The sequence below is a fragment of the Mus caroli genome, chromosome 13, assembly GCF_900094665.2.
Source record: "Mus caroli chromosome 13, CAROLI_EIJ_v1.1, whole genome shotgun sequence".
Lineage (NCBI taxonomy): Eukaryota > Metazoa > Chordata > Mammalia > Rodentia > Muridae > Mus > Mus caroli.
In genome coordinates, this window is record NC_034582.1 from 59,514,679 (window position 1) to 59,536,592 (window position 21,914).

The 21,914-nt window shown below is 45.8% G+C and overlaps 2 protein-coding genes across 4 annotated transcripts in view; one reads left to right on the forward strand and one right to left on the reverse strand.

Moving 5' to 3' along the window:
• The window catches only part of Habp4 (hyaluronan binding protein 4), a 24,453-nt gene extending 13,720 nt beyond the window's left edge, over positions 1 to 10,733 (forward strand). Inside the window, exons 5-8 of the mRNA XM_021180822.2 lie at positions 299 to 382; positions 6,364 to 6,535; positions 8,814 to 8,999; positions 9,494 to 10,733. Of these exons, the coding sequence (XP_021036481.1) occupies positions 299 to 382; positions 6,364 to 6,535; positions 8,814 to 8,999; positions 9,494 to 9,550 (499 nt within the window). The 3' untranslated portion in view covers positions 9,551 to 10,733. The remainder of the gene's footprint in view (positions 1 to 298; positions 383 to 6,363; positions 6,536 to 8,813; positions 9,000 to 9,493) is intronic.
• A 4,929-nt stretch (positions 10,734 to 15,662) lies between these two features.
• Positions 15,663 to 21,914, reverse strand: part of Cdc14b (cell division cycle 14B) — an 88,015-nt gene continuing 81,763 nt past the window's right edge. For 2 of the 3 annotated variants that reach the window (XM_021179892.2, XM_021179893.2), the window contains exon 14: positions 15,663 to 19,808. In XM_021179892.2, the coding sequence (XP_021035551.1) occupies positions 19,772 to 19,808 (37 nt within the window). In that variant the 3' untranslated portion in view covers positions 15,663 to 19,771. Of the gene's footprint in view, positions 19,809 to 20,101; positions 20,168 to 21,914 lie in introns of all 3 variants that reach the window. The other variant, XM_021179891.2, reaches the window with a different exon arrangement.

Consider the following 21,914-nt stretch of genomic DNA (forward strand, 5'->3'; position numbering starts at 1 on the left):
TAGCCCTGGCTGTCCTGGAACTCACTTTGTAGACCAGGCTGGCCTCGAACTCAGAAATCCACCTGCCTCTGCCTCCCGAGTGCTGGGATTAAAGGCATGTGCCACCACGCCCGGCCCTGAAATAACATATTTTTAGGCATCCCTGACTCCTTCCTTTGTTTCCCTGTGATATGGATGTAGTCCCTTCGAGGGTTTGCCCTTAAGAAGCAGGGCCTAAAATGTGTTCCCTTGGCCTTAACTAGACAGGGGCATTGGAGGGTATGAGAATTGTGTGATGGATGTTCTTGATGCTTTTCAGTGATACAGAGCCACCTGCACCCATGGAAGAGACCTCGATGATGGAGGAGTGCCAGGGCGCCTTGGACGAGGAGTCTGCAGCCAAGTAGGGAGCTGCTGCTTATGCCTATGGGTTCTCTCTCATACTGACTCTTAATCCTCTCTCTCTCTCTCTTCCTCTGTCTCCCTCTCTCTGTAAGATTGGACATTCTGTTCATTGAGCACAAAGTCTGTGTGTGTGTGTGTGTGTGTGTGTGTGTGAATGTGGAGGCCAGAGCAGGATACCAGATATCTTGTTTTTTATTTAATCTTTTAGTTATTAATTTATTTTTTTACACTCCAAATTTTATTCCCCTCCCAGTCTACTCTCCAACTGTTCCACGTCTCATACCTCCTTCCCGCCCTGCCCCGCCCTGTCTCCACGAGGATGTCCCCATCACCCACCCCCAGGTATCTTCCTATATGGTTCTGTACCTTATTCCCTTGAGACAGGGTCACTAACAAAATGAAAGCTCACAATCTCCAACTAAGCTGACGAGCCAGTGAACGCTTAGGCTCTTCCTATCTCCACTCCCCAGGGCTGGCTTTTTACATGGGTGTTGGACATTCATACTCTGTCCTTCAAGTACTCTCAAAAAAAGACAGGGTCTCTTTATGTACCCTGGCTGTCCTATAACTCTCACTATGTAGACCAGGCCAGCCTCGAACTCAGAAATCCACCTGCCTCTGCCTCCCGAGTGCTGGGATTAAAGGCGTGCACCACCATGCCTGGCTATCTCTTAAGGGTTTTAAAAGCTGAATCCTTCCTAATATCAGACTGGGTTGATCCTATTTATTTGTTAATGGATAATCATCAAACTAATTAAGTAATCTGATAGGTTTTTTGTTTTTAATGAGAGTATATTAATTTTAAATATGTGTCCTCTGCCCCTTACCTCTTCTGCCTTGCTCTTGTCTCTTTATCCTTGTCTTCCTTTTCTTTTCATCTCTATGAAACCATCTCTCTCTATATCTAGCACACTTAAGCTATAAGCCAAGCCTCCTTTCCCTGTGAATGAGCCAGGGTCCCTCACAAATGAAAGCTCAATATCTTAGCTGAGCTGACTAGCCAGTGAACTCTCAGGACCCTCCTGTGTCCTGGCTTTGCCTCTTAAGGCAAAGCCACCTCCTGGATAACTCTTCACTCAGCCTTCTCCCTGTCAGAATCCGTAGCCAAGCAAGTCACAAGGCAGGGTGCTTGGAACTTTTGCAAAGGTTTTTGGTTTGGTTTGGTTATTTTCTTACTATTATGTATGTTTATGCATCACAGTGCACGCGGAGGTCAGAGAATAACTTTGTAGAGTTGGTTCTCGCCTTCCACCTTGATGTGGGTTCCAGGGCTCAATCTCAGGTCACCAGGCTTGTGTAACAAGCAGCGTTACCCACTGAGCCATCTCACTAGCCACTTGGTAACATCTTTGTTTTTTCTTTTTAAAGATTTATTTATTTTTATATATGCGAGCACACCGTTGCTGTCTTCAGACACACACCAGAAGAGGGCATCGGATCCCATTACAGGTGGTTGTGAGCCACCACGGGATTGCTGGGAACTGAACTACTCAGGACCTCTGGAAGAGCAGTCAGTGCTCTTAACCTCTGAGCCATCTCTGCAGCCCCCTCAGTAGCATCTGGTAAGGTCTTGCTTGCCAGTTTTCTGAGAAGAACAGCCAGCACTGTCCAGCATCACTACTTCATGGGTTCCCTAAGACCTTGACAGCACTTCCCCACATCATTGCCACACCTCATGGAAATTCCACAGATGGGAAGTTGATGGTCTTCCCTTTTCCCATAGCACCATCTCTTCTCCCACCTCTTCCAGTTTTGGGTCATTCCCACTGACCTTCTCAGCCCTCAGTTTGTACATGTCTTTTTCCCCAGCTCTGGTCTCCTGGACAGTTGTCTCATGTTAAAGTCTCCCCTTAACCCTGCACGGAGCTGTACTCATTCCTCCATCACTTGTTTCTATAACTCCAGGCCTGCTGTGTGTCGTCATCACCCTCTCAGGGTCCTGAGAGTTCTGAATACTTCCCCCTCACCTCACCAGGTCTAAATCTGTGTTGCCTTAAGCTCAGCTCTCTGGCTAACTGCACTCTGGGTTCCCTCTGCCTTGAGCATCTCCTTTGAAACTCCTTTGAGTTTTGCCTCAGGCCTGTTCTCTTTCTCCGTCTTTATGTGATCTTATGTACCCTGCTCTCAAATTGTCATATGTGTGTTTTGACACCAAAATACAGATCTTTGCCTTCATCCTTCAACCCGAGTCCGAGTCTGAGGTCTGTGTGTCTGTCTCCTGCACACCTACGCCTGCTTCCCCTCTGATATCTCATGCTCAGCATGACTTGAGCTGCTTGCCTGCTTCCCCACAGCCCCCTGGGCCTCAGCAGGTGTCTGTGCTCCGGAACAGCATCATCACTCATCAGCTTCCCCAAGCAGAAACCTGTAAGTCTCCCTTGGAAGTCCAGTTTTCAGTCCTCTCCTACCCCCAATTCAGGCCTTCATTGTGTCCCTAATCATCTCTGTCACCAGCACAGCCTAAACTTCTGATGTCCAGTTGTCACTGCAGCTCCTGAGCCTCTCTCTACACCAGAGTGGCTGTCATGTGGGCATTCTGAATGTCACATTCTCCGACCCCTTCAGTGCCTTCCTGTTTCTTTCCTGCTTTTATCGTGATGTGCACAGTCCTGAATGGCCTGGTCCCAATAGGACTCTCAAGTATGACCACTCTTGTGCCTTCTCAGGACTCATTTTGTGGCTCCCCACTTCACGTTTCTGAACGCACCTTATCCTCGTCTCCCCACCCCTGCTTCCCTGTTTGCTGAATTCTTGCCCTTCACCCTGCTGCTGATTATCTCCCTGTCTCCCCCTTCAGCTGCCAGAGCAGACTGAGCCAGTTTGATCCAGTTATTTAATCTGCCCTCATTTGTTAATAGGAATAATCAACTGGAGTTGTGAGGGCTGTGCTTTATGCTCAGCTATGTTCCTATCTACAAATAGGAGAGAGGGAGGGGCCCCCTAGAGTGGAGCCCAGAACATGGATGCTATGTAAATATCTGCCAGTGTCATCTGTGACAGTGACTGACGGTTGTGACAGCTGTGAATTTACTGCTCAAAACAACTAAGAATGTGTTTTTAAAATAGGATTCACAGTTAACGTGCCTATTTAGACTGCGTTAACTAAAGTCACAGACACACTCATTTCTATAAGCTGGGAAAGTGAGTTATGTAGGACTCTTCAGGGAGAACTCTTGTTTCTGTGGCTCTGTCAGACTTTAAAATCATACGAATCTCCCAGCAGTTATGTCATTTTTGATGGTTTAAAAATTCCATTTCTTGATACAATCGATGATCTGCCACCCCAGCTCTGGCTGATTGATTTGACACTGGGGCTTTCCCCATTCTGCCACAGTGGACCTTCACCTCCCAGGCTTAGAACTTGATGGAAGAGCTTCAAGTCCTGTAAGCCAGTGTTTTAGTGAACAACCTGAAATGCATGCTTATTCTTCCCACTTAGCCAATTTACTGGTGTGTCACACCCATCTTTCCCTGTGTTCTGGCAGCGGCTGAATTGTTCATCAGTGTTCTGATGTTTGAGGGCACCTGCTACACTGCCCTGTTTTCTCTGAGCTTGCCTCTTCTGAAGAGTTCATATAAACGGAATCTTACACAGAAAAGAGAAGACACGTTAGCTCATTTCACTTGCCATATTTCCAAATTTCTGTCATGTTATGGCCGATATTTTAAAATCCCTGTTTTGTTTATCTACTTGTCAGGTGACAGCCATGCTAGTAGTTTCCAGTTTGAGGCTGCTGTACATGGCAGCCACTGTAAACATTCATGTGTGTGCTTGATAGGGATGCACGTTCTCATTTCTCTCAGGTACGAAATTCCTGGGTCATATATGAACTCTCAGAAAATTTAATTTTTTTTTTTTTAGTCTTATGCACATTGGTGATTTGACTGCATGTATGTCTGTTTAAGGGTGTTGGATCCCCTGGAACTGGAGTTACAGACAGCTGTGAGCTGCCAGGTGGGTGCTGGGCATTGAACCCAGGTCCTCTGGAGGAGCAGCCAGTGCTCTTAACCACTAAGCCATCTCTCTTGTCCACCCCCCCCCCCAAATTTTTTGAGACAAGATCTCTATGTCTTGGAACTTGCTGTGCAGTCAGTCCCAGCTGTCCTGGAGCCTGACGTGTAGACCAGGATGGCATCAAACTCATAGAGATCCACTTGTCTCTGCCTGCCTAGGTCTGAGATAAAAGATGTGAGCCATGACACCCAACTCTGTAAAATTTTGAAGACCACACTGTTCCTTTCCTTTTCCTTTTCTCTTTCCCTTCCTTTTTCCTTTCATTTCCCTTCCCTTTTCTATGTATGAGTGCTCTGTCTGCATGTACACTTGCACACCAGAAGAGGGCACCAGATCCCAATACAGATGGTTGTGAGCTACCATGTGGTTGCTGGGAATTGAACTTAGGCCCTCTGGAAGAGCAGTCAGTACTCTTAACCACTGAGCCATCTCTCCAGCCCCCCAAACTGTTTTCTACGTTGATATATCACATCTCCTATCCAGGTTCCAATTTTTGACATCTCTGTCAACACTTGTTAATTGCCTTTAAAGACACTCCCCCCCTTTTTTTTTCTTTAAAAATGATTTAGTTTTACATGTGTGAATGTTTTGCCTGCATGTGTGTGTGTGCACCACATGAATGCCTGGTACCTGTGGCACCAGAAAAGAGCCGTAGATTCCTTTGAACCAAATCTACAGCTGCTTGTGAGCCACCAAGTGGATGCTAAGACCCAAACCCAAAGTCTTCTGCAAGAACAGCAAGTGCTCTTAACTGACGAACCATCTCTCCATACCCTGAATGCCCTTTTGATACTAGCTGACCACTGGATGTGGAATGGTGTAATTCCTCGTGGGTTGAGCCACATTTCTCTGATGATTAACAGTGGACATTTGAAAAGCTTTTAATTTGTGTTATCTTGCCTCATGTATGCAATACCTGTAGAAGCCAGAAGAGGGCACAAGGTGCTGGGGATTTGGACTAAGGTCCTCCTAATTCCTCCTCTGAGCCATCTCTCCAGCCTGCTTTAAACATTTTGAATTGTTAGCTAGGATGGGGCTAGAACACTTGCTTAGCACATGGGAGTCCCTGAGCTCCACTCACAGCTATCCATCCATCTATCTATCTATCTATCTATCTGTCTGTCTGTCTGTCTGTCTGTCTATCTATCTATCTATCTATCTATCTAAAGTCTACAATTAAAACTTCACTTCAGAGGGCTAGAGAGTTGGCTCAGTGTTTAACACTGGCTGCTCTTCCAGAGGACCCCGGTTCAATTCCCAGCACCAACATGGCAGCTCACAACTGTCTGTAACTCCAGTTCCAGGAGATCCAACACCCTTATACAGACATACATGCAGTCAAATCACCAGTGTACATAAAATAAAATAAATCACTAAAACCTCACTTAAAACCATGAGTCAGAGAAGAGAGGAAAACATGAAAACCATTTCAACAGGTTCTCATGATAAAGTTATCAGACAAATGTAGAAAAAAAAGGCATGATAAGGAAGAGGCTTGGGGCATGGGCCTGGAAAAAGTCTGAAATACCATTTTTTTTTTCCCTTTTAGAACCAACTAAAGAGATTTATAAAAGTGTGCACTGTGACCCATTCCTTTAAGACTTCTGTCGGTGGTTCCCAATTACCTTGTGTCCACAGCATCATATTTTCTCCCACAGTTATCATATTGCCCATCTGCCTTCAGGAAGGGTCCATGGTGGTGCAGTGTGATAGAGATGACTGATGACATCATTTCCAGACTATTGTGAAGCACAGACTGTTCCTCCAGTTTGCAGAAGGCATGGGATGGTGGAGATAACTCACAAGACGTGACCCCGAGGGCTTGGGGTTACCTTTAACCTTATTTACATTTCTAATTTACATTTCTACAGTCCCACAAAAGTATAACTTGCTTTTCTGAAGTAGACATTTGGTCCCACCAGCGCCCCCCCAAAAAAATCTCTTATGATTATGTATTTTTACAGAGTTCCTGAGTTGGAGGTAGAAGAGGAAAACCAAGTCCAAGAGATGACCTTAGATGAGTGGAAAAACCTTCAAGAACAAACCAGACCAAAGCCTGAGTTCAATATTCGGAAGCCAGAGTCCACAGTTCCTTCCAAGGCGGTGGTGATTCACAAGTCCAGATACAGAGACGATGTAAGCTTGTCTCAGGGGAATCTGTACTGTTGACCTCATGAGACCAGTCTCAGTGGGTGTGGAAATAGGACCTGGCTATTTGGCATTCTTGTTTTCCTCTCCCCCCCACCAAAACATTTATTTTGTATTTGGAGAGTACGTGTCAAACTTGTGGTTGTCAGGAATAGAGACTTGGTACCCACTTAGCCATCTTGCTGGCCTGCCGCTTGGCATTCTTGTTTCTGTTCAAGCTTCATCAAGGATGATGGAAAGGACTAGAACCTGGCATGTGCACAGTCAAGTACTGCACATTCTCTGCCAGCCTTAAAGTCTGGGCTCTCAGTGAAAGAGGCACAGAGGAGATGTTTGGAACATTACTGCCTCTGCCTTTTGACGGTCAGAGTGCAATCCTCTCAGGTTCTTTGGTTTTAGACTTTAGTATGTCGCCTGGTCTGGTATAAAACTCACTATCCTCCTGCTTCAGCACCCTGAGGTGTGCACCTCCAGATTGCTTATCTTCCAATGGGTCAGCTGATCAGTTGAAGCAATAGCTGGGAACATAAGTTCTATGATCCCTTTGTACAGTATTTTAATAGCCCCGCTTCCTCTGCCCAGCTCTAGAAACAAAAGAGAAGCCCCTGGCCTGCTGATAGCACGGCCAGACACCATTCCACAAACAGCTGTTCTGAAGGCATTAAGGACTTCAGTGTTGTGCAGACCTTATTGTTCTGCGTGGTTTCTATACAGCTCTATCCCTGTGTGTGTACACGTGTGCCTGTCACTCTCCACTTTTATTTTCTGAGACAAGATCTCAGTGAACCTGGGCCTCACCAATGCAACTAGACTGGCTAGTGAGCTCCAAGAAGACTGTCTTTGCCTCCCTGGTGCTGTGGCTATAGATGTGCCCTGCCACAGTCAGCTTTTTGATTGAGTGTTGGGCATATAAACTCAAGTCCCTATGCAAGCACTTTACCAACGTGGTTCTATTTCCAGAGACCAACATCAGACTTTTTACCAGATGCCTGAACCGAGATATTCCAGGGAAAAAGTATCAGTCATTTAATTGCATTCGTTTGTTTGTTGCTGAAGTTAAAGGAACTCTGAAGCACCCGGGTGTAGAATGTAAGAATTCCTGTTGTCAGTCACAGCATGAAATCATGCAGATGGCTGAGATGAACAGTCGTCTTCCCTGCTGGATATTACTCCCTGACTTGCAGTCAGAAGTTTGTTAGATTTCTAGCACTGTTGCAAAATGCCTGAGATCATTTATAGTGAGAAAAGCTTTGGTTCAGCCTCAGGTTGTGTGGCCCTGTGGCTTTGGGCCTGTCACGTCAAAAATGCAAACAGATGGCAGAAAACCTTATTTGCTTGCCAGACTGTGTCCCAAAACCAGCCACGTGTCCAAGTGTCTATCCAGAACACAGCCTCTATCATGCCTCACCTTTTTACGATTGCACCACCTGCCAAGACCATCACTTATGGGCCCTTTGAGATCCACGTCATGGCAGTTTTCAGGTGCACTTCGGTCAGTCATGACTGGTGACCCAGCATACTCACTGTCCTCTATTTGGTCAGTTCAAAGTCTAAGACACTTTACTAACAAGTTTTGGGATGTGCCATCAGGCTGGGAAACAGGTAAAAATAGAAGCCACTGTGCCATCAGGCTGGGAAACAGGTAAAAATAGAAGCCAGTTCCTCAAACCACATCAGATCCATCCTCCTGGCTCCAGAGATCTATTGGAATATTTGACATAACCAAGTTAGCTGAGTCACTGAGCTTGATTAGTTTGGTTGCAATAAAGTGAATGTCTTTGTTAATCTTCTGGGCATTGCAGAATTTAGCCAGGGATTGTTCTTAAAGCATGAGCCAAATCTTTTGTGGTTTTGTTCTTTCAAGACCGGGTATCTCTGTATAGTCCTGCTTGTCCTGGCACTCACTCTGTAGACCAGGCTGGACTCAAACTCAGAGATTCACCTACCTCAGTCTCCTAAATGCAGGGACTAAAGGCGTGTGCCACCGCATCCAGCAGGATTTACTTCTGCCTGAATAGACTGACTAGGATCTGATGCATATATTCCCAGTGCTTGGGACCCCGAGCGCAAGAAGATCGCCAAAGTTTCAGGCCAGCCTAAAGTATAGTTTTGCTTGTGTTAGACAGTGTCTTAGTGTTCAGGGCTGGGACACACCCAGGGTCTTCCTAGTCCACAGGGCCACACAGACCACCAGGGCAGCACATTAAAAATGTGCATCTGTGGAAATGGCTTTGCCTGTGCCCGTCTGACCCTGTAACTCTTTCAGATGGTGAAGGAGGACTATGAGGACGAGTCTCATGTCTTCCGGAAAGCTGCCAATGACATCACATCCCAGCTGGAGATTAACTTTGGTAACCTCCCTCGCCCTGGTCGGGGAGCCAGAGGCAGTACCCGGGGAGGCCGAGGAAGAATGAGAAGAACAGAGAACTATGGCCCCCGTGCAGAAGTGGTAGTAAGTGTCTGTATTGTAAATCCCTGACGGCTTGCTGAAGGAGAGGGCAACTGCTTTGGGCTACAGAGGTCTGATTTTGTGGTTGCCTCCTAGAGTCTGATCTGGAGCAATTTTGAACAGTGTCACTTTACTGACTTAATTCCCTCAGGCGGGCCACGGGTGTCACATCTGCCTGTCACGCTGAGGCTCATGGCAGAGAGCTCTTTCCAGAAAACCTTGCTTAACACTGGACTTCTATGACTTAAATTCCCCACTTCATGTCTTTACCTAAACCACTAGCTCTTCGTGAGCAGCTGTGTGGCTTCATCCGTTGCTTACCTTGGTGGGTACCGAATGTACTAAACAGTTACTTTTGTAGGTTTATGAGTAGGACATGAGTGTACTGTCTGTAACTCTAGTTCCAGAGGTTCCAACACCTTCACACAGACACACACTCAGACAAAACACCAATGCACAGAAGTAAAAAATAAAGACCTCTTTTTTTTTTTTTTTAGACCCAAGATGTTGCTCCCAACCCGGATGACCCTGAGGACTTCCCCGCCCTGGCCTAACAGCCACTCCCCTGCAGCAGAGCAGCACTATGAAGAGACTTTCCTTGCCGCGAGAAGAGTCAGACTCTAAGAACAATAGATGTTGCTTTTCCCGTGTCGTGTGAAGTCATTGCACTTTTTTTTGCTCTGTGGAGTTCCCATGAGGTCAGGCCCTTTCCCCAGATAGAGACTTTTGTAAGGGATAATGTTTAAAATGTGTACATAGATTCTAACAATTCCAGCACAGAAGTACAGATTTAAAGTAAATTAGAAAATAGAACTGCTGGGCACAGTGGTGCAGGCCTTTAAACCTAGCACTTGGGAGGCAGTGGCAGGCAGAGTTCAAGGCCAGCCTGGTCTACAGCCTGAGTCTTGAAAAACAAGACGAGGAAAGTCCTTTAGTAATCCAGGACACATGGAGAACTGCTCATGTAGAGCAGTCCCACCCCTAATTTTCATACTATTCACCTGCTCAATTCTGAGAAAATCCCTGAGTTGTGGTTTAGTTGTGCACCAGGGACAGCCACTCTGAAGCAGAGGAAGTACTGGTTTTCAGTAGTGATTTAAACTACCTCGTGGTCTGTGCGTGCACACATCCTCCGTATGTGTGAGCAGACTTAGGGTTCAGGTGGTTGTTGAGTATAATCAAATGAAGAGGTTTCCTGTATTTTTTCCCCCTCCCTCAACACTGCATTTTGGAATTCAGTACTGTGGACTGACTTGTAACGCAATCGCATTTCCTGACTGTGAACATGGGCTTGGGCCTTCCCCTGGGCTGGGCCCCAGTTCCCGTGTTGTTCTTAAGGCCTCTGGTGGAGGTTTAAGGTTAGGGACCACCTCAGAGGCTCAGTCACCCCAAACAGCTTGAGACCTAGGGCCACCCACCCACCGGCAAAACTAGGGAAGATTCATTGTATGTGGGAGGGACTAGCCAAGGTGTTGGACAGCTGTAGAGATTAGGAAGGGAGGTTTGCCTGTTGTGCTTGCAATGGAACCTTGCTACCCACCTTGGCCACAAAGTCTGAGATGGTGCTGAACTGGAACCCAGGTATAAATGAAGGTTGGTATTATATTCCCTCTGAACTCTTGGGGTTTGGTTGAGTCATCAAAGTTGAAGCTCTCTAGACATAACTATTGAGGATGTTGCTTTGGGTGACCACCTGCTTCTGACCCCATGTTTATTAAATGAATGAGTACAAAGGTATGTCTGCCTTATTCATTTTCTCTGGGGCTGGCACACTGCTCGTGAGTTCTATGATCTGACCGAAGAAGCCTGCATCAACTTTAGTGATGACAGTCACCGGGGCAGTGAGGGCTGCTCCATGAAGGTCATAGGAGCAAGCTTTCTCTTAAGGACATTCATTCCCCTTTGAGTTGTGAATGACACTGGGAAAGCTTGATGCAATGCAACCTTGACTCATACCATCACACAGCAAATGCCCTTGCAACAGGCTTTTGCCCAGGGGCCACCTTGATGATTTAATGAGGGAAATGTGTTATAATTTTTGCTTGTAACATGGGCCATGGCTGGAGTGTTCTGGAGAAGACAGAAGTCACAGAGGCAGAGAAAGTCATTCTGCATGGATATACACCCAAAACAGGACCTAAGCTCAGATTTCCCTTCCAGACACCTAGGCTTGTCATGAGATGGACTTCTCAGCATGTGCTTCTGGCTGGTAACTTAAAACCCAAGCCGATCAACCACACCAAAGTCTAACCTAGTCTTAGAATTTGGAGGCCAGGCAGGGGTGTCACATCTGAACCAGACGGTTTCTGGCATCTGAGTTGAGGGTTCATGGGCTGTCAAACATGGCCTGGCAAAGGAATTCCACTTGCCCAGCTGGGGCATGATCATGAGCCATGTCAACATGTCTAGTATGGCTGGCACAGATGCTTCCTGTCTCAGGGTGATGATGACTTAAGGTACTGGTGACCCAGAAGCTGCTGCTAGAGAAGTTTGCTACAAGGGCTTCAGCAGAGGGTCTGGACACTCGGCCAGGCTGCTCTGTAAAGTAGCTACAGCTAACATTCTCCTAGGGTGCGAGCAAGGTTGGAGCAGCCAAACCCTTCGCAAAGTAGCCATACCCTCTTGTGAACAAGTGCCTTCCACTGCAGACTTACCATGCAGTACTGTGTGGAGAGGAAGGTCTGCACATGTTTCTCTTGCTCCTGCTACCTCCCACCCAGCTAGCTTCCTGTGAGGATCAACCTTCGAGGGTCTGATCTCCCACTCTGTCCCAAGGACACTCAGGTAGCCAGGAGACAATCCTGAGTGGACCACAAGCATTGAAAACTTGGCTTATGGGGCTGGCAAGATGGCTCAGTAAGAGCAGATTGCTCTTCCAAAGGTCCCGAGTTCAAATCCCAGCAACCACATGGTGGCTCACAACCACCCGTAATGAGATCTGATACCCTCTTCTGGCATGTCTGAAGACAGCTACTGTGTACTTATATATAATAACAAAACTTTGGGCAGGAGCAAGAGGAGTTGGCCGGAGTAAGTGGGGCTGACTAGAGGGAGCAGAGGTCCTAAAAATTCAATTTCCAACAACCACATGAAAGCTCAAAACCATCTGTATAGCTACAGTGTACTCATCAAAGCACAGAGGTGCCTATAACCCAGAAAGAGTGACAAAGTATTCTTTCCAAGGACACCCAGTTCCTGGTGGTTACTAAAACTGGGAACACAGAAGCACTTGTAAGTTAGAGGAGAATAGAGAGGCATCAGCCCGTACAGACTCAGGGCATTCCTGAGAGTTGTCAAGTACTAAAGACACATAGAACTGTACCAGTGACACACTGACACATTAGCTGGGTGGCCTCATGGTACAGCACCAAGTTGCAAATGCTCAGGAATGCAGTTGATAATGAATAGGTACACCTTTTTGGAAGGGGAGAAAGGGAAGAAATAAGAATACCAGGCACCCTGTGAGGGAAGTGAACCGTGAAAGATGTGAAAACACTGCTGGGGATGTTCACCAAGCATCTCTATAATGCCTTGGGGTACCAGGCAAGTAGGTGTTGTTACCCCATGGTACCTCCCAGGCCTACTATGCACCTGTAGAACCTATCACACTGCTGAAGTTAACGGATGGTCTTTGGCCCCTAGGAGGTACTCACCAGGCTTGGAACAAGTTGGCCCCCCTCTCAACCATCCACAGAGGTGATGTGACACCCAAGGGAAATAATGGAAGAATGAGACAGACACATTTGCTGGGTGGCTGAGGCACCAGCCTAAAAAAATCAGGCTTACATTGCACAGGACAAGGAATCGCAGTGGGGAGAGCAGCACCGTTGGTAGTCAGAGGGGACCTCCAGAGGGCTGGAGGGCTAGGCCCTGCGGACCCCAAGCCACATCAATAGCCGGTCTAGAAAGGTTACAGCCCGAGACAGCCAGCCATCACTGGAAAAGGAGGAGATGGTTAAGCTGTTCTCAAATCTGTTCTCATCCCCAGTCCAGGGCAAGCCATTGTGCTCAAGGCAAGGCACAGCCAGTGAGACCTTTGCAGAACTGTCACTGGCTCCCCTTCCCTGCCCTGCCAATCCACAATGCCAGAGGACTTGCCCACCCCAGGCCTAAGGTGTTTCCTATGTTTTTCAGCTGGACCCTTAGCAGACCTCCTTCATTCCCAGGGGCTGGGGATAACAGGCACAGGTTACTGCGAAGACATCTAGAATCAGGCAGGAAGGCAGCTGGCTAGACAACCTGAGGTCCACCCTGGAAGCCCCCCCTTAGAAGCTCTCTCTGTTTCTCTACTCTCTCTTAAGTGAGGTCCTTTTTCTTCCCACTGATCTAAGGGCAAGGAATCGCTATCTCAGTGGGATCCCTAGAGTACTTGGGCCACTGCTTTGATGCTTTTAACAAAAGTTCTATATCCACTTAGCCATTCTGGGGGTGGAGGGCAGCTGGACCCCCTGAAGTAGCAGAAGCTGGGGGGAAAAGAGAATGGGACTGTCCAATGGCTGGGAGCCTGACTGGCACTGAATAGGTGTGGGTGGAGCTATGTTAGACATCCTGCATTCTCTAGGCACTGTTCCTACATAAGGAAGGAAGAACTGACCTGAGAAGATTTGTTCCACAAGCACCACCCACCCACAACCTGCACCACCTCCTCCTCCACTTTCTCTTCCCACCCAGAGCCTCTGTTCAAAAACCATGCTGCTCTGTGAGGCCCCTGGTGATCACTGGTAGCTCTCTATGAGATCGGGTCGATCTGGCCCTCCAAGCCAAGGGCTTCTTTACCTGGCCATTTCCGTTTGGACAGAACATTGGTCATCCAGGAGCTCGTCAAAGCCATGCAGACTTGCTGGCAAAAAGATGAGACTTAGTTAGAAACAAGACAAGGCAGCAGTTGTGGTACAGGGCAGCACGTAAGGACTTACACACAAACACACAACCAGTACCCTCAGAAAGGGAGCTGGGAAGGAGACTGCCCAGAAAGGTCCACCCCTCCCCGCAACTGCCCCACCAAATATGATAGAGATGAGGTCATACTGTGCCAACCACCAAGAACAAAAAACACTGGATAATGGAAAAAAGGAAGAGACCCCATGACCTCAGTATTAGGGGTCAATGCCCTGTTATTTTACTAACTAGCACATGCATGTCCCAATAGCTGCTAATGGGAGCTGTCAGCATCTATTTGAAAAGCATATAGCAATATTTTCACTTAACATAATACAGATGTATTAGTTCATGCCAAGCTCTTGCACTGAGTGGCTCCTGGCATTTTCGCACATCACTCACATCCTATCCCAGCTGGAATATTACCATCCTCATCTCATGAGTGGAAACAGAACTATGTAGGCTAAGCCCAATCAATAAGTAAATGGCCAGAACTAAGTTTTGTACAAAACATTCTGGGCTCCAGATGATTCTATCAAACTGCTCCTTTATGCAGGATATAATACAGGCTTGAAAACTGGCTTTGCTTTTTCTTTTCTTTTCTTTTTTTTTTTTTTTTTTTTTTTTTTTTTTTTTTTTTTTTGGTTTTTCAAGACAGGGTTTCTCTGTAGCCCTGGCTGTCCTGGAACTCACTTTGTATACCAGGCTGGCCTCGAACTCAAAATCTGCCTGCTTCTGCCTCTCAAGTGCTGGGATTAAAGGCATGCGCCACCACGCCCAGCTCCTGGCTTTGCTTTTTAAGAGAAATGTTTTATGTGTGTGTTGGGATGGGGCATGTACATCCTGTGGGGGGCTGGTGTGTGTGTGTGTGTGTGTGTGTTGGGATTGGGGCATGTACATCCTGTTGAGAGCCGAGGATGGTTTGCAGAGTCAGTTCTTTCCTTCTACCTTTATGTGGGTCTAGGATAGAACTTAAGTCACCAGGCCTGTTGTGGAAATGCGTTTATCCACTGCGCCATCTTGGTAGCATTTTTTGCCTATCTTTCCACTCACAATCCCTTAGGCAAGACCTCTGTACAAGCCAAGACTTACCTGCATCCAGCAAGCATATTCTCACCTTCGGGTAAAGACAATGTGAGTTATCACACTCAGGTGTATGCAACTACATACCAAAACTATCAGAAACAGAGCAGATCACCCAGGGAGCCTGAGGGCTTCCCCAGGCCAAGCTACAAATCATGATCAATGGCCTACAGGATTCCTAAGTCTTAACCATCAAATCTCCAAGTTATTCAAGCTGGCACAGAGGTGCATATGGAGTGACATCATAGCAGGAAATCACTCACTCACCTCCTGGACACTTTAAAATTGAGTTCCTGAAGCCTTAACCCCTCTGTACCATACAGCTGGCTACATCTGGAGACAGGACCTTTAAAAAGGCTAATGTAAATGAGGCCAGGAGGGTGGTCCTAATCCATGCTCACTGCTAAGCTTCCAAGACCAGGGATGGGCAGTACAGAGGAAAAAGGGCATATGAAGTCCAGTGAGAAGTGTCGATGAGTAAGCAAAGAACAGAACCTCTCAGGAAAAACCCATCCTGATGACATCTTGGTCAGAGCCTCATGGTTCTGGCACCGAGGAGGAGCACATTTTTCTTTACTTGTCCCACCCAGTCTGTAGTACTTTGTCAGGATGCCTTCTGTAAACTAAGAATTAGATCCATATCATAATTAAATTGCTATCTACTAGGCATGCTCAGTAAATGAATACAACAAACCAAAAGACTGTTTAATATTTTTAATTATACGATTGTAAATTATACAATTTCTACTATTTAGTATTTTGTATAAAACCATTTTACAATACACAAGATTTTTCAAATGCAACAAAAAGTATCAAAAACTACTTATGTGCCAAGTTTACAGGCTATGGTGAAGCTTTATCTTAAAAATACCTTCAGGAGAATAAACATCCAACCCGTTCTCTCAACTTTAAAAAATATTATTAGAAATATACAATTTAATAAAATATCAAGACAATGATTGATCAAATGCTGACTCGTCAGTAACATTTTAAAACTTCACTTCATCTGCACATGAGTGTACAATAAAGTCTTCAAACAATGGATGTAAAACTGCAGTACTGTAATCTGACAGACGTGTCTATCCACAGTGAGTTCTACTGGATCATCCAGGAGGTAATTTCTTACACAGTATAGGCAATCTTTTAAACGGATCTGTAGTATTTCCACTCAGTGAGAAGGGGAACACTCAGATTTATGAAGAAATGCAAGAACAGTGGCTATTCTCAGGAGGTCACTTCAGTGGGAGAGAAATCTTAAAATCTTGTTTTTTTGTTTGTTTGTTTTGCTTTGTTTTGTTTGAGACAGGGATTCTCTGTGTAGTTCTAACTATACTGGAACTCACTTTGAAGACCAGGTAGGTCTTGAACTCACAAGAGATCCGCCTGCTACAATAGCCCAGCTTAAAAAAAAAAAATAGGTTTTAAGGTTTCTGACCAACTGCTTTCCAAAATGCAAGTAAGAACTTAAAAAAAAATATATGTGAGGAAAAACAGCTGATGTTTCTAGAACACATACTCACTTGTCACTGACAGCTATTCAAGCTAACAAAGGCCTGAGTAATTCCAGGCACAAACTACCCAGAAAGCTGGAAAGGTCGACCAGACCTGATTAGGCTCAAAGAGCCTCATGAGAACACTTGGGAAGCCTCTATGACCTGTCAGGGCCCAAGCCAAGAGGTAGAAGCCACCCCTGACAGGGGGGCAGAGGGCAGGGCAGGGCAATGGATAGGGCTAGGATTTGGGGGTCAATTAAAGCTGGGGAGTTAATGAGGAAGAGCAGCATGTGGCCATGTTAGTTTTGACAAATACTGCTACCCTTGATTGTGGCACTACTCAGGGTCCGTCCTTCTTGCCTCAAGACAAGAGTTATAGCTGGGCCTCAGAATTGTATTAATCTGTGTACTGGCTAGTTTTGTGTCAACTTGACACAGGCTGGAGTTATCACAGAGAAAGGAGCTTCAGTTGAGGAAATGCCTCCAGGAGATCCAGCTGTAAGGCATTTTCTCAATTAGTGATCAAGGGGGAAAGGCCCCTTGTGGGTGGGACCATATCTGGGCTGGTAGTCTTGGTTCTATAAGAGAGCAAGCTGAACAAGCCAGGGGAAGCAAGCCAGTAAAGAACATCCCCCCATGGCCTCTGCATCAGCTCCTGCTTCCTGACCTGCTTGAGTTACAATCCTGACTTCCTTTGGTGATGAACAGCAATGTGGAAGTGTAAGCTGAATAAACCCTTTCCTCCCCAACTTGCTTCTTGGTCATGATGTTTGTGCAGGAATAGAAACCCTGACTAAGTCAACCTGTCTATAAGTCCTCTGCTCAGCTTTGCAGACATTCTTCTCTTGGACTCTGGATAGCATGAGTTCCCAAAAAGCATCAAGGGCACCTATAAATATACTTCTCTAATTTCCATTCTGCTGGAAGAGGATGTGACGCACTTACAAAGGCATTTAAAGTTCTTAAGTTAAAGGGGCCCCTCCATCCCATATCTACTGAGTCACGCTTTATAGCTACAGGGTCTTCTACCCCAGAAGTTTCTGGGTAGTTGTAAGTTTGGGGAGAGGTTGTCCACTAATTCCCAACAGGAAGGACTTTCCATTAGTCTGATCAAAGACTTCCTGGGTCCTGATGTCACTGGTGGTCAGTTGCTATGCAGTCCTGCCCAGACAACATCAAGTAGCTTTTCCTAGAAATTAATGTGTCCTCACCAACTCACGTTTCCTAAGTAACTTTAGCAAGGGAGTTAAATGCAGGGAAGAGCCACAGTGGCAGCACTTCTAGCTGAATGGAGCTGCAAACACAAAAAGGTGCCTTTTAAAAAGCACTGTGGTCATCTCTGAAGCCCAGGTGGTTTCCTCCCAAACTTGCAGACCATGAGCCAGTGTGGGCAGGCCCTGATCAACTCATTCTGATCCATGAAAAGAAATCTAGCTTAGTTCAGATGGAATGGAGTCTCCTTTTGTCTCCTAAGTGGCTGGCCTAGCTTGTTCCAGGAAGGAAGAACCACCCGGGAAGGTTCTATTTTAGACTTAGGCAGTTTGATTGAGCATTATTGGTAAATGAAACATTTGTCCTCCTACCTAGATCTTAAACTCATTCATATCCAGGGATAACGAACTTTACCTTAACTGTTTTTTTTCCGTTGTTTGAAAGTCATGTGCTGCCTAGGTAGGGGGGCTCTTTGTGTGGATTTACATTGAATCCTCATGCCTCCAATCCAAGGCCAACCAGTGCAGTTTGAGGATAGAAACACTGAAAGGGGGGACCTATTGTCTTTCAATATTTTTTACATTAACTAGACGTTAACCTGTCAATACCAACTACAAGGAAGGCAGCTTTTCAAGTGCGATTGCCTGCTCACTTGACACATTCATCTGTCTTAGGAAGGCATTGGCTGTCAATGGCTTTCAATATTGCATTTCTCCAGTTTCTAAACTGGGAGAGTAAAAAAACCATTAGCCTCAATTGTGGAAGTAACCAAGACAACTATAAAGTATTTTCTAATTATGGGCTCTGTCTTTTTTTTTTTTTTTTTGTGGCAGCAGATAAATTCTGGTTTTGCAATTGCTTCATGGCACGGGTGCTGCTGGCTGCCAGCAGGGTGAAGAGAAAAGGCACACTCCAGTTTCTGGTCATAGTCCTTAACCAAAGGCAACAGTGAGTTCTCTGACGCAAACAGCCTAACTGCAGAAGCAAGTGATTGTCACTAACATCAAACTGTGGATCACAAGGAAAAAACTCCACAGCGTCACAGAGAAAGACTCTACAAAGGGTTAACAATTTTGGGATTTTGGGTTTGGTTTTTTGTTTTGCTTTGTTTTGTTTTTGAGACAGGATTTCCTTGTGTATCATTGGCTGGCCTTGAACTCAGAGATCCACCTGCCTCTGCCTCCCAATGCTGGGATTAAAGGCGGGCGCCACTACAGCAAGGCTCACAAGTTTGTTGTTAAAGCCACCATTATTTAGGATGCTTTCCCAAAGGAAAACGCTAGGGTTGATGTTTGGTTTTGATGTAATGAAGTAAACACAATTATAACGTGACTGAGCAACCCAACAACATCCCAGCTCTGAAATCTTCATCCTAAAATGACACAAGGAAGGATTTGTAGGAACCAGTTAACTGAGAAAGGGTTCCAACATGTTGATTGAGAAATCAACATTTCCTAGCAGGTTTTCAGTAACCACAACATACAACAGTGTTTAAATGCAGTGTTCACAGATTGTTAATAAAGCACTCTTTGGTGAAAAACAAGCAGCTTGGGTACTTCACACAGTGAACATCACAACAGGATTAACAAGAGGAAAGTGAAGCTGATTGTACCAAATCATACCTGAAGATGGAGGGTACCACTGGTGGGATGTTCATCTCTTTCATATTTATAAACTGCGAGTCAGGGTCACAAGGTTGAACAAAAAATAAATACCTAAGATATCTCCATCAGATCCTCAACTCTTCTGGAGGCCAGCAGCAAACATGATTGCCATCACAGGGACACACACACATGCACCACACTCACCAGACACCTCTCTGGTGGCAGAGGACAGGGTATAGACACCTGAGACTAAATTCACAACAGCAGCTTTTGTCCAACTTGAGATAACAAAAGGGAGAGTCAGGCCCTCAAATGGTTCAACCACACCCCAGAGTCAGTGAGTGGATGAGAGGCCAGTGACATTTTCTTCATTGAATGAACTTCTTATGTGGTAAGAAGCTAAGGCCATTGCAGAGTCTGCTTTGTTCTCAGATTGATTGGCTAAATCCTTTTTGGGTTTTCTGTTCCTAGTCTTCCCTGGAGTGCTGGTCACCGTATTTTTACTTTAACGTAAGACTGTCTTAGTCCTTGAAATGGCTGGACTGAGGAGAAAAAAAAAAGAGAGAGATTTACCATGAAGACTCTAAAGTATTCCTTAGGAAAATTTCAAAGACAAGGAAGGCAACATAAGGAGAACATCAGCATGCTAAAAGCACACACTTGGTGTGATTTTTAATGGCATCCTTTAGAAGAGACAATACAACATCAACCATAAAAAGGCAGACAGGAGAGAAAGGCAGGGCAGAGAAAAGTTCAACATTTGTTTAAAGGGGGGGAAAAAGCAATAGAAATAAACAAAGACAGGCAGGCATGGGCAGCAGAGCAAGGCAGGTACCATAAGGCCAGCATGGGCATTTGCTGCAAAGCGCTCCTTCTCCTCCTCTCCCTCCACGGAGCCAGGCTGTGGGGAAAGAGGAGAGAAGGAAGAGATAAAGAGGAATTACTGGATGGTTTCGAGCCAGGCCCAACCTCTTGGAGCACTTGGCCTGTCTATAAAGAGGTCTGGGCAGGGACAGCCAAGGGCCCCTCTGGGTTCACCCAAAATCAACCTAACTTATCCTTCCTCTCTTTCTTTCTCCCACAATGTGCTGTTATACCTCAAACTCATTAGCAACTTTCAGAGAAAAGGGAAGAGAAGAAAGTACAAATGAGAAAAGACAAACCCACCCATGAAATCACTTCTGATCTGGAGATGACCCTCACTTGGAAAGAGAAGACTGAACCGAATTGGGTGTATAGTTTTTACAGACAGGAGCAGAGAGCCTTGAGTGCAAAGACAATCTTTGGGTCGATTCAAGTGGACATGTATCTGCCATTCCACAGGATGTTAACTTAAGAAGAATAGAGGGAGAACATCCTGGGGTTCCTGGAGATAATGGCCTATGAAATATGAAATCCCGGAAGCAACGGAACAGGAACCAGGAGCTGAGGCCCAGAGAGCTATGATGCAATGACAGGCAAGACGAAAATGAATTCCACAGCAATGACAGGCAGGCACTGCACGGAGATGGTGGCAAGGCACGAGGTTGAGCATCACGCCCTGTAAGTACAGGTTTCCGGGAGCCACAGGCATTAGGGTGGCAGAAAGCAGAGTGATGCATCTCAAATATAAAGAAGGTCACTGGGACAAGAGAGATTTTTCAGGAAATGGGATGAAATAATGGAAAAAGAAAAGATGGCCCAAAAGAAACTTTACAAGCTTCTGGAAACACAGGAGTGAAGAGCTACAGAAAGACGTGTGAACTGAGGTGAATGACCCACATAAGGCACCGGCAAGCCCTCTACCTGTAGATATGACAGTGTTCAAGGCTTGTTCTGAGAGAGCACTTCAGAGTTAGTATGGGAATGCTGAAAAAAAGCCAATTCATTAAGTCAGTTATGAGCTGTTTTAATAGATTTATGGTCCTAATAGAAAGTGAGAGGTGTAGAAACCCACGAACTTCCTTCAGAGCCTGACAAATGAAAATGAGACACACAGCACCAACCAAACGACTCCATCCCACACAAGCTAGGTGCTCCAACACAGAAGCCCCAGAACTTCTGACTGCATGTGGCTTCCATCCAAATGACATAAGACAAGAAGGCCATCTTATAGGAGCAGCACAGTGGTTTTTCTCCTCCAACAGCAAATCTGCCCATCTCCTTTATCATAATCCACCCATCTTCTCAGCGCAAGTAGCCAATCTTTTAAGAGGTTTTGCTGGGAAAGTCTCTGAAAGTTGAAGTCTCTCTTGATACAATGTCAAAACTCAGGAGTCAGCTCAGTGCAAAGGGAGGTTGGTGAGAATCTCCATCCTAGAAGCCTCAAGTGGGAGGGGGGCGGATTAAACATTAATGTTGTCATGGGCCATGAAGGAGATGTGTGAGTACAAGGACCTGGAACAGAGAGGAACTTTCCCACAAAAGAACCCGGAGGCGTGGTGAGCCTGAAGGGAGACAGACATGGAAAGAAATTGTAATTTTTGTTTTGGTGTGCTTTTTTGGGGGGGAGGGGTGCTATTGTTTAAAGAGAAGAGATTTCAACTAAGTATGTTAGAATTACCCAGTCATCTCAGCTGAGATATTTTTCCTGGAGTAGACTATATACCAATGTTAATTTAATACCCTGTAAACAGAAGCTGAACGTTATTCAGCAGGTTAAGTACAGG